The sequence below is a fragment of the Podarcis cretensis genome (genome assembly GCF_951804945.1).
Source record: "Podarcis cretensis genome assembly, chromosome: 15".
NCBI classification, from domain to species: domain Eukaryota; kingdom Metazoa; phylum Chordata; class Lepidosauria; order Squamata; family Lacertidae; genus Podarcis; species Podarcis cretensis.
In genome coordinates, this window is record NC_137185.1 from 43,794,605 (window position 1) to 43,807,658 (window position 13,054).

At 45.8% G+C, this 13,054-nt stretch overlaps 1 protein-coding gene across 5 annotated transcripts in view; it reads right to left on the bottom strand.

Annotated features, from left to right (window-relative positions):
• The window catches only part of LOC307203883 (uncharacterized protein C8orf58), a 28,456-nt gene extending 19,139 nt beyond the window's left edge, over positions 1-9,317 (bottom strand). Inside the window, exon 1 of one of the 5 annotated variants that reach the window (XM_079955112.1) lies at positions 9,236-9,317. In XM_079955112.1, coding sequence (XP_079811238.1) covers positions 9,236-9,284 — 49 coding nt within the window. In that variant the 5' untranslated portion in view covers positions 9,285-9,317. Of the gene's footprint in view, positions 1-1,446; positions 2,272-9,054; positions 9,192-9,235 lie in introns of those variants that run through there. The other 4 variants (XM_079955114.1, XM_079955113.1, XM_079955115.1 and 1 more) reach the window with 4 other exon arrangements.
• Positions 9,318-13,054: the final 3,737 nt, after the last annotated feature.

Consider the following 13,054-nt stretch of genomic DNA (forward strand, 5'->3'; position numbering starts at 1 on the left):
CAAATTTCCATTTTTAACATTTATAGCATAGAATGAAATATTTGCAGCACAAAAAGGAAAAACCGAGGGATAACAACTGTGAAAAAACGTGGTGGAGAATCTTTTTTTAGCCCAAGGACCAGGCAACCTTATGGGGGCCACACGGTGATGGCGGACAACCTGGACCAGAGGCAAAAGCAGACAGGATAAAGAAAGTCAACTTCCCATAGCACAAGAGGCTCGTTTCTATACATACCCTTCTCTATCCACCATCCAGACAAGAAAGAGGCACCATCAGAGTTCAATAACACATTCTAGCCAAGAAAACATACTCAAAAAGGGTATGATCCACAGCAGTTCCTGGACCAGGATAGCTTGGCCTTGGTAAACCATCCTAGTGACTTCCTGTCTGGACTGCTGCAATGCATTCCACATAGGGCTACCCTTGAAGATGGCCTTGAAGCTGAAGTTAGTGCAGAATGCAGCCGCCAGGTTGGAGGGTGGGGCAATTCAGAGGGACCATGTGTTAGCAGTCCTGGAAGTGTGGCACTGGATGCCAGTGAACTACTGGGCCCCATCCAAGGTGCTAGTGCTAGCATACAAAGTTGTAAACAGCCCAGGACCCAAGGAACTAAGGGACAGGCCTTACAACTGAAAGGAGAGGTCCTGTTGTGATTCCGCTGCTGGGTGCTGCTCTGCTAGCACTGACCCATAACACAGCCATGTTACTTTCTTGGTAGCAGTCCCTGCTTATGGAATGAAATATATGAATATGAGTTGTGGGGATATTTGGTTTGCTTTCAGAAGTTCCCAGAATTCATTTTATATTGCATTGTTTTTATCATTTTGCTGTTTGCTGCTGTGGGCTCCTTCAGGATGGGAGAAAAATAAAGTAAATAACTCCTGATTCCCTCTGCCAATCAAAACTTTAATTTCAGATGCCTAGTTTAGAAGAGAAAAGACAGTATTTTTGTTGTGTTGCTGAAAAAGTGGGAGCCTACTGCAGATGGTCTGTCTGCTTTCCGTTCTGCATGAGGCCTCCCCATTCTCTCTACTTGCATTCCAGGTTGTAGAGTCACCCAGACCTGGGGTGGAACACTTGAGTGAAAGTCATTATGACTTCTACCGCTCTTAGTACTAGTACTGTGCCATTCTTATCTAAATGAGCCACACAACAAACTAGGCATTCCCAACAAGGAATCCTACATTTAATTTATTGAATTTTTATTGCACTAGCCAAAAACCATGGCAACATCCAAAGAAGGAAAAGGAAAGGAAAACAAAAACAAAACAAACAAAAAACACAGCAGTTGCTACATATGCAGTAAAACCATGGTCAAATCCACCAAAATTTCTTATTACACAGAATAAAAGGTAATTCTCAAATAAAATGTGCACATTAGATCTCAGAGTCCCCTTTGCAATTGACCACTAGCCCATCCACTTCTTTCCTCCTAATCCTCCTACCAGTGGCCGAGGTATAGAGAGCCTCCTTAGAAGTCCCAGAGTCATCAGTATCACTCAGCAGCCATTTCATCCTCTCTGCCCCGGTTAGACTAGTTTCCAACAAAGAATCCAGAATCAGGGGCCCAGTGTCTAGAAACACAGGATCACTCCCTTGACTCTAGAAGCCTCTCTCGACTGGAACAAAGTGGCCTCAAACATGCAGGGTGAATCAGATGCGGTAGGGGAGGAAAAGGAGCCCTTTTTTGGATGGGGGTGGAGGCACTTTGGCAGTCTGGCACAGGAATTTAGATTTCTGCATCCAACTCACATTCTGTAAATAGAAATCAATTGAGTAAGATAATGAGCCAGAACCTATTCAAAGAATGTGTTGCTTTTGTCCACTGCGTCCACGGGAGAGTTTTTAGAGGACAGGATGTTTGAGCCAAGCTCTGGAATTATTAGAATTACAGCGCTAACTGTACATGGCAGAAGTAAAAAATAATAATAATGGGGGCCACAGAGCCCTATCTTCCAAAAGACAATGTGACATAGAATTCTGAAGGCTGCAACTGATTCCAGAATAAATACGTTGAAGTTTCTTTGGCCAGGTCCATGACTTGTGTGTTAATTGGGGGGGGGGATTGGATTTTGGCAGTGCTCAGGAGCAATCTCCCCTTTTGCCTAGAAGCTGGTGTGGACGTTAAAATGCTTAAGTTAAGACCTCAGTCTCAGGTGACATCTCTATAGCAAGCACTCATGCACCTACACCACCAGCACAGGTGAGCACAGACACCATCACTGTCTGTTTTTAGGTGCCAGGCAAAAACATCTAGGGTTTTTAATTGGAAAGGTAGTTCCTTGTTATGCCCATCTTTTAAGTGGGGAGTGGCCCAGGTAGAGTACAGAATAGGACTTGCTCCTTTAAAATATTGTCAGATGAGCATTTCCGTTTTTGTGCGTTGCTGCTTTCATCTGACTTTGTTGTTTTATTTTACTGTGTAAGTTACACTGAGGCACTTGAATGCAAAAAAGGAACAATCTGATTTTCTGAGAAAACGAAGTCATTCTGCAACAATGCCAGTTAAGTATTCCTTCCCCATCCATGTGCACCAAGAGCTAATTCTGCATGCAGCAACCTTCCTCTGGACTGCCCAGACCCATCAGATGCAAGACCACAGGCAGAATGAATGGCCAGGGCTCAACCCACACCATTCCCAAGTACGGCCAGAAGGTGGGGGGACACAGAAGAGAAACAAGGGGCCCATTGGTGTTCATCCCAGACTTGCCAAAGAGGCAAATTCCTTCACTAACTGAAACAATCATATTATTTGTTTAAACCACAGTTTCCTAAATTGACCCCATGGGGGTCAGTGGGATTTTGCAGGGGGTGGGTGGAAAATAAGTTTATGAGGTATGCTGCAAGAAACACAAAAATAATTAGGAACTTCAAGCTGCAGAAATAAAGGGCACTGGGCATGTACAGAACGCACATCCTTTGTCAGCGAGGAACCTCTGTATTTAACAATATGATTCCACAGTCCAGCAGCATTCCGTATTTTTAAATTGTTATGAATTCCAGTAAGGGAGACTGAGGAATAAATGTTGATTATATAGTCATACTTACACTGCTAACAATTTGGGTTGGAGTCAAGGACAGCTGGAGTAGCTCATCAGGGGAGTCAATGAACTCACACATTTGGGAAACCCGGATTTAAAGCCTTCCTCCTCCACTGCCTCTTCTGTCGGGACCCAGGCCTGCCCTCTGGTACTCTGCCCAGCACCTGGTGGCCCGCCCCCACTATATAAGCAAACAAATAAACAACACTGCATCGTGGAGGCAGTGGTAGGATCCTATGTAAGGCCTGCTCCTCCTATCCAACTCACTCTCCCTCCCCCCTGACAAGCAGAGCCCAATAACGAAGATCCATCATTATTTCTCCCTCTCTTTTTCTGGCATCCTGAGAACATAAACACAAGCATATCTCCGTCTTTCATCAGCCTGGCTGGACTTTGCAGTTCCACTGAAGTGTGGAAGAATGCACAGCCCCAAGAGGGCCCTGCAGGGAAACAGCAGAGCTGTTTGCGGAGGATCTGCCATCACCTTGCAATCTGAAGCAATCATTTCAACCAGCGAAACCAGCACAGCTCCATCAAGAGCTGTCAGCCCTACTGGTCCTGCTACAGAAACCTCCACTATCTTGAGCCAGCCAAATGCTTAAGGTAGAAGGGTGGGGTGGGGAGGGGGGAGAAGCAGGAGGAGGAACAGGTACTGGAAGAAATGAGAGATGAGCCGTTTGATCTACATGGTCTGAAGTCTCTCCAGGTGGAATGGATCCAAACCTTCACCTTCTCTCCTTCCAACTGTACCTATTTAGTAATACCAGTACCTGCTTTCTGAATAATAGTATTGGCAACTTGTGAGTAATGAAACCAAACTACACTGATCCAGGAGGAAATTACATTAAACTTAGAAAGACTTGGGCTCCCACTTGTTCTGCATCCAGTGAGCTGGTTTGGAAAGCAGTGCAAACTCAACAATATCCTGTCATTTCTTACTGCTTCCCAACCCCGTCTAGTGTGCTTAAAGCCAGTCATGGGGCTGCTGCCTTACTTCCAATATTTGGGAAATGGGATTGCTGAGTTTTGAAATTCGAAAAAGTGCACCAAGTTTTGAAATTTGCTACAGGGGACTTCCGGGTCGGCGCCATCGCCGAATGGCGGACTCCCTCCGAGCTCCGGAGGGAGTCGGCTGGGTAGGGGTCGGGTCCTGCCGTGCCGGCGACGCGGGGACCCTCAAAAACCATGGGCGGAGATGCCCATGGACTTGGTGACTCGGCGGGCACCGTTTGCGCCCCCCGACCCGCGAAGGAGCCTTTTTAAAGGCTGCGGAGCGGGTGACGGGGGGGGGGTGTGGTGCTGTGAGTCCAATGCTTCCCCTGCCCAGCGAAGCCGCATGCCATTCGGCGGAGAGCAACGACTTCTTTGAAAATTTCGGATTTGGACTAAAAGGAACAACCCGTGAGTAAATTGATTGGACTTAAAAGGGAAATTTGATCTTTGAATTTGGAGCGAGCAGGGGGAGTGCAAAAAGGAAGTTCGCCCCCTCCCTGTTGTAGATGGCTCAACGCAAGGATTTTACAACTAAGATCGAGAGATGAACTTGTTTACCTGAAAAAAAATTTTAACTTCACGAAGGGAAATTACAATAATTGTGCTGGAGGAGAAGACTGATTTGTGGGAATTAAAATGCAACCCCCCCGGGAACCGGGAACGATCCGCTATGAGAGACTGGTGAAGAGACACAGAAACTTTGACAGCTGTCAAAGTAGCTGTCAAAGCAGGAAAATAAAAGAGAACTTTGTTACGATGGCTTTGCTGGTTAGATTTGTTACAATTTGGACATAAATTATTGGAAATAAAGGCAACAAGTTATTTGACTTTTGGGTCTGATTTTGAAAGAAATTAAGTTACCATATTCCCTCTAGAGGGAGGCTGGGATATTGCAACAGTAGCAGCAAGTGGAAAAATACTATGAATTTGAGCAGGATCTGTTATCTCTTGGGAAAGCTGCAAAAACGAAGCATTATTTTGTCTACAGAGGTTTCTATACTAAAGGAGACAATGGATTTATCTATTGAAGAAAGGAAGGGACTTGACGCAAGTTATGTTCCTGAATAACAAAAGCCTCTGTGGAGAACAAGAAGTTTCTGAATTAGAAGGTTTCTGCAGCAGAACAGGAAAAAGCAACCTGAGGAATAAGAGCTGGACCAAATTTGAAGCCGGAGTATTTGGAACATCCAGACTTTAAAAGGACCAAGAAATAGAATTTAAGTTAGACTCTTAAACATAGAGGTCTGGATGGAAGAACAATGACTTTTTCTGAGAGTTTTTTCGAGATTGGACTTTCTGAAATTAAAAGCTATCAAAAGACGGCAAAGTGGAGTTGAGATATAGACGTGGATACACCAGGCTGGCAGTAGACAATGGATGAGCTTTGGGGATTGGAACCGGGGAATGGGGGGGGGGAGATTTGGAATCCAAAGGCTGTAAAATTATATATTATTTCTTTCTTTTCTTTTTTCATGTTTGTTGTTTGAAAATAGGGGAATTCGTGGAAGGGAAATGGGGTCGATCTTAGGGAATTATATAAAATATAAGGAGAAATGGTTCATTAAGATAAATAAGATAAATTAATTTGGAATAAATGGGTTATTTAAAATTACAAATAAGGTTTTAAAATTTGGGGTAAGAATCTGTGGAATCAATTTAAGGGAAATGGAATACAAGAGGGGGGGGGAGTCCGGGAAAGATGCCACTGAAACCAAGTGTAAATCATATTTGTTTTTTCTTTCTTGCTTGCTATCTTTCCTTTTTATTCTGGAAAATTTTTAATAAATATTATTTTAAAAAAATGAAATTTGCTACAGGGAAATGCGACGTTTCTAAAAATGTGCTTGGGAAGCAGAACCTTGCATTAACAAGGATAGTTGGTGGACTCCCACTCTCATCACCACAGACAGCTCAGCCGATAGAGCATAAGAGTCAGAGTTGTCGGTTTGAGCTGCACACCAGGCAAAAAATTCCTGCATGACAAGGGGCTGAGCTAGATGACCCTTGTGGATCCTTCCAACTTTATGATTGTCTGATCTGATTCAATATAGGATGGCGATGGGAGTTGTAGCCCAGCTACATCTGAAGAATCCATTGCTCTGTCCCTGCTCCCGCCAACCTAGCAGTTCGAAAGCAAGTCAAGGTGCAAGTAAACAAATAGGTATTGCTCTGACGGGAAGGTAAACGGCGTTTCCGTGCGCTGCTCTGGTTCACCAGAAGCGGCTTAGTCATGCTGGCCACATGACCCGGAAGCTGTACGCCGGCTCCCTCGGCCAGTAAAGCGAGATGAGTGCCGCAACCCCAGAGTCGGCCACGACTGGACCTAATGGTCAGGGGTCCCTTTACCTTTTTTACATCTAAAGAGTCACAAGTTCTCCATCCCTGTTGGGATAAAATTATGTGCCAGTTCACACGAGTCAGTGTGGCATAGTGGTTAGACTGGGACTGAGGAAACCCAGGATCAAATGCCACATCAGACGTGAAGGCACTGGCTGGCAAAGGGCTACACACCATACCTCACTGTGCTGTAGTGAGAATGAAATTGAAGAGCCATGTATTCCTCCTTAAACTACTTGGTGGAAATACCGCTAATTGTTCATGATGAGCATATGCATGGATAGCAGGCCCAGGACCTAGTCCAGCTTTACAGCAGATGGGTTCTGTCTCACAGAAACATTGCTAGGTCTAATGTACTATTTTTCCATTCCTTGGAATGTATAATTCTTATCTGCAGACTGCAAAGAACTGGGACACTTAAGTTAGGTAGCCAATAATGGGAGCAGATAAAGAAATAGAAGGCCCACACTATCTGCCTTTTCAACTGAAGACATTTTGTTCTAATGAGCTTTCCCATCCCAGCAGAATGAATGAATCTTCGCCATCAATCTATTCTGTACAGCTTTTGTTTTGTTTAGTTTTGACTACGTATATCTTCTGTCTTTGTGTTTTGTTGTTTTTATTGTACATCACCTTGAGACTATCGTTCACAACAATGGCCATGGATCACGAAAGTCTCTGATCTGAGCTTTTGCCAATGGCTGATCACAAGCTTTTCTCTACAGCCGTGAGGACTAGAAACTTATATCAAAGTCAAGTTTCCAAATGTTGTGCAAGACACAATATTCCACACTTGAATAATAAACCGGGACACATACCTGCAAACACCCAAGTCCTTTTAACAGAGCAACAGTTCAAATGTTCCACAAATCTCACTGTTGCTCAACCACTTGAATTTCTGAATATGAATCTGTCATTTATGGCAAAGTGAGCAAAGCTAATGGTTCAGCTCTGCTCATGGTTGAGCACAGAGAAACCAGTTCTGAAATGTAGTTCTGCAAACTGAACAAGAAGGTAAATCTGCCACATTCAGTACACATTCAGACTTACTTCTCAGTAAACAAATAAATGAGCAACCTTATGTACACTCAGAAGTTCTACTATATTCAATGGTGATTACTCTGAAGAAAGTGAACACAGGATTGGAGTCTAAATCATCCAGGCCATCTATGCAACCTCTTGTATGGATGGGCATCGGACCTCAACTTTTCTTAAGCTTTACAGTGTGGACATATTCAAGTCTAGGAGCCTACATGGAAGCAGGGAAGAAAAGGGATCTCTATTGCATCACTCCAATTTCTAGTACAGTACTCCAATACCAATTACTCCAATACCAACTTTTATTTATTTAAAATTGTATTAATCACACTCATACCCCATCTGTCCTAGAAGCAACTTAGGGGGATGTTCTTTGAAGTTATCCTGTTTTATTCTAATAAACATGCAAAAGAGGTTAGGCTGAAAAAACAGACACTTTGACCCAGTCCCCCTTAGCTTTATGACTGAGTGGAAATTTGAACCCAAATCTCCCCAGGCCAGAGTCCTACAGAAACTCTACCAATTAAACCACAAAAGCTAAACAAACAACAGAAAGTTTTTCCCATCGCCTGGAGGGAAGCATTCAGGCACTGGAATGAAGTTCCTCTTCTCAGTCTGGTCCCCAGCTTGTTATGTTATCCTAACTTTTCCTCCCAGAAAATAACACACACATTTTGCAAGGCCAGTGTGTTAAAAACAAGATACCGGTAATCACATCCTAAATAAAAGAAAGACAAGGGACCAGATGCCCAGGCCAACTTCTTTCAAGGTCTCCTACGTTTGTGTGCACACAGAACTTTCTTTACCAAGGGCATAAAATACATCTTTGAGCCTGTCTTGCAGTTATGCAAACTTGTGACTATCACAAATGTGACACAGAAAGAAGAACGCACCTAATTTAAGTGCCACCCCCAATACCTTAATATGCCTTTCTGCTTTGGGCATCGATGCATCCTGCAATATAAAAGCAAAACGGATTTTGGCAGGAAATATATGCATGCAATTTAAAATTTAAACAGACGTACTGCTTTTCTGTTTATCAAAACTGCAGGACAGGCAACATTACTCTTAAAAGCCCTGGCACGTTCCTCAGAGAAAAGCACAAATACATCCTGTGCGCGTCCACCTTTATGCTCAATAAGTCTCAGAAGAAATACACCGAGGTCAGCACGCAATTCAACAGCCCTTTGCACGTCCACTTGCGCTGGAATCCTACGCACACTAGGTAAAGGTAAAGGTACCCCTGCCCGTACGGGCCAGTCTTGACAGACTCTGGGGTTGTGCGCCCATCTCACTTAAGAGGCCAGGGGCCAGCGCTGTCCGGAGACACTTCCGGGTCACGTGGCCAGCGTGACATCGCTGCTCTGGCCAGAGCCAGAGCCAGAGCCGCACACGGAAATGCCGTTTACCTTCCCGCTGGTAAGCGGTCCCTATTTATCTACTTGCACCCGGAGGTGCTTTCGAACTGCTAGGTTGGCAGGCGCTGGGACCGAGCAGCGGGAGCGCACCCTGCCGCAGGGATTCGAACCGCCGACCTTTCAATCGGCAAGTCCTAGGCGCTGAGGCTTTAACCCACAGCGCCACCTGCGTCCCTCCTACGCACACTAACCAGCGGTAAACCCCACGAAGCTCGGTGAGGCTTACTTTTGAGTAAGGGTTCCTAAGCCTGCACTGGTAAAGGCATTCACGAGCAGCGTCGTGCAAAACAGCACTCGAAAGCGAGACTAGAGGCTTTCTTTAACGTAACTGCGGAGACCCGAAGGGGCCGCGGGACGAGTCGCCCGGGAATCCGCAAGCCGGGCTGGGGGGCCGCGCAGAAACCCACCTCCGCGCCCCGGAGGCGCCACCGAGAAGACGCGCCGCCTGCGCAGCATCTCGCGGCCGGACAGGAGGAGGAGGAGGAGCAGCGGCGGCGGCGGCAGCAGCGCGGCCGAGTCCGGCGAGCGAGAGATTTATGGGCGGAGGGAGGGCGGCGCTCCCGTGACGGGGCAGCCCGGGACCCCCCGCCGCCGAGCCCGGGGAGGCAGCCTCTCGGCTTACGACAAAAGCCTTCGTGGACCCCCAAAGCCTCTAACCCTCTCCCCAAAAGTGTTGGCCTTCCTTTTATTTTAAAAGTATTCATTTCTTTATTTGCAGAATACCGTAAATATATATACAGTACTGCCAACGTTAAGAAGAAAACAATGGACACCGAAAAAACAACAATAAAATAATTATTACTGCATTTGTTAGTCACTTTAAGCGTCAAGGTAAAATGCAAAGAAGCAAAACCAAGTAAAAGCTGATTTAAAAACAAAATGTTCCTAAAACGTTCCACCCTTGTTAAAAGATGAGGACAGCCTTTGCTTTGCTAGCCTTGAGCTTTTCCTGGAAATACCGTATTTATCCCCGTTCCCAGGATGGTGAAGTATAAGATACAGTGAGCAACCACAGACATGCCCATTTTACTCAGGGAGCGAAATCAGCTTTGTTTCTGTTTGCTCTGAAAATGGGCCCGGAGCAGTCTTTGCCAAGCTGGGCTTTCCATTTGTTTTAGCGCCAACTCCTGTCACCTCCTGCCTTGACTTTGGTGTGACATGCTCACAGGTGTGGGAGATTGTGGTTTTACAGTGCAATCTGATACATGTCTACACACAAGTAAGCCCCCTTGGGTGCCATGGAATTTACTCCCAAGCAAGTGCAGCACTTCAACTGTATAGAGTAAGTTCCTCTGAACTGAATAGGACTTTTCTGAGTATAGCCCTGTGAACAACACATCACATATTTTGACATACCTCCATCCTTCCTGGAAGTGACAAGGATCCTCAGGCCAATGGCCCATCTAGTCCAACGTTCTGTCCAAGGAGGCACTGCTTCTGTTCTCAGTCTTGAAGCTTCAGCATTCAGCTTAACCACATACCCACAAGTTTATGAGAGAGGGAGAAAACAGTTTTATTGTGTCATCATCTTCCTCGCCTTTTCTCTGTAAGCTTTCCTTACTTCCACCCTTTGATAATTTCCATAGCCATTTTCTGAACGTTTTCCGACACTACGATACCATTTTTGAAGTGAGGTAACCAGAATGGGCAGGGACGCAGGTGGCGCTGTGGGTTAAAGCCTCAGCGCCTAGGGCTTGCCGATCGAAAGGTCGGCGGTTCGAATCCCTGCGGCGGGGTGCGCTCCCGCTGCTCGGTCCCAGCGCCTGCCAACCTAGCAGTTCGAAAGCACCTCCGGGTGCAAGTAGATAAATAGGGACCGCTTACCAGCGGGAAGGTAAACGGCGTTTCCGTGTGCGACTCTGGCTCGCCAGAGCAGCGATGTCACGCTGGCCACGTGACCCGGAAGTGTCTCCGGACAGCGCTGGCCCCTGGCCTCTTAAGTGAGATGGGCGCACAACCCCAGAGCCTGTCAAGACTGGCCCGTACGGGCAGGGGTACCTTTACCTTTACCTTAACCAGAATGGGACACAGTCCTCCAAATGTGGTTGCACTATAGATTTATATGATGACATTGTGATAACGGAATATTTATTTTCAGTTCCTTTCCTAATGATCCCTAGCGCCTTTCACAGCGGCTGCCCAGCATCTTCACCAAGCTCTCCACTAGGACCCAGCCAGCCACCTCCAGTTCAGACTCTATGAATGTCTATGTGAAATTTTAAAAAATTGCCCTGATAAGCAGCATTTGACACTTGTTTACATTGAATTGCATTTGCTATTTTACTACCCATTCACTCTGTTTGGAGAAGTTCATCATTGTGAATGGTTCCTATTTCCATAACAAAGCATGCATAATGTCTGCCTCAAGCAAACCATTTTGCTGATACTGTACCAGTCACTGGGCTTGATTGGATACAGCATCTTTCCTTCTACTCCTCACCCCACCCAGGGTGCTGGGAACTGTAGTTCTGATAGATGTAAACAACACTTACCAGGATTCTATAGGGCAGGAATGTCCAAAGGCCATTTTGGGGGCCTAATCTGGCCCACTGGTCGGTTTAATCTGGCCCCCACAGGCAGTTCCTTCCTGTGGTTCAACAATTCTGGGGTAAAATCCTAAAAAAAGGGGGGGAATCAACTTTGGGGTAAAATCCTTTAAAAAAGGTGAACAACTTCAACCCAAAAAAAAGGTCAACAACTGGGGGGGGGGGAATGCCTCCATGCACGTTCACTTATTCAAATCTGGCCCTCTGAAAAAAGTCTGGACACCCCTGTTAGGGGACACCCATGCTTTCAACATATGGTGTGGATCTTACCTTAACAGGGCTGCCCTCCTGGAAACATTCGCCTGGTGCCTCTGCAACCTTACAAAGGGTTCTAAGGAGCACCTTTTAGACTGCAAACTGCTTCCTTGTAGGGCAGCTGGCACATGACCAGCCTCCTGCATTTGAGCTGCAGCAATCAGCAGGTGATCATGGTTAACTGTGTGCCGTTAAACAGTTTCACCTGCTGATTTTTCCACAGCAACTATCCTGTTAAACCTAGACCAGGGAGGACTGGTGTTTTTTCTGGCCAGCTAGCAACAGGACTCCTGTCTGTCGCTAAAACTACCATCCCTTGAAATTACTGCATGGGTTGCTTGTGCAGGATGGCAGTTGTTGCTTCTGACCCCTACTCTGTGTAATCCCCTTGATCCTGCTCAGTCTTGGGGCAAGTAGTAGTTATGAGTGTTGGACAAAGAGCAGCAGGAACTGGGTTTAAAATCCGCACTCGGCATTGAACCTCTCATGTTATCTGATCAACCCAGCCTACCTCACAGGACGTTGAAAGAATAAAGCAGTGGGATTGTGGGAGGGTTCCAGCCCACCCCATAAATCTCTCTAGAGGTTATATATGTGCAAACAAATTTATTTGGAAGCAAAATGCCAATGTGCTGCTTCCCTCCCGTTTCCTCCTTCACAGCCTGCCTGTTGCTGAATAAGTATGAGCTGCCTTTTATGGTGGAGCAGTATAGAGAGAAATAAATACACCAGCACAAAATTGCTAGCAGGAACCTGTTCTCCCTTTGCTTTATTCAGACCAAGGCTGATGCTACCAAAAATACTAAGTTGTAGCCCATGCTGGTTCTACTCAAAATATACCCAGTGGAATAATTTAGTTTTTAGGAATAATTTAGTTTTATTCATTTTAATGGATCTAATCTTAGCAGAACCTGTTGCTTTATGGGAAATCAAAGGATCCTCAAAAGGCTTGGTGAAGGCCGAGCCACAGCTGGGGGTTGGGGTATGTGTGCACAAATGCAGATTGGGGTGTGTGTGCCAAACTGGGTCTCTGACTCAGGTGAAATAAAGCCTAGTTTCACTAGGATCAAAGCAACCAAGCCATTTTTGCGGGGGGGGGGGGGGGTTAGCCAGCAGACAGAAGGAGGATGTAGCTGGAGGTGCCTCTCTTTCTTCCTCCCTCAGCTTTGATTGCTTTTTAACCAGCAAGCTGAATTGAGGCAAATGCCATTAACCATTTAATTGCTCACAATTTCACTGCAGAGAGAGGACCCATTTAAGCACACTATAATTTGACTAAGAGTAAATACAGCCTTTGAGCCAATGTAGGGCTTGCCTTCCATTGGGGATCCCTCCATGCCGCTGTTCCATTTAGGCTGCTGTTTTTCTAAGCTCAGCAAGAGAAATCACAAAAATGAGTGAAATGCAGATCTGTGAAGTGGTGCC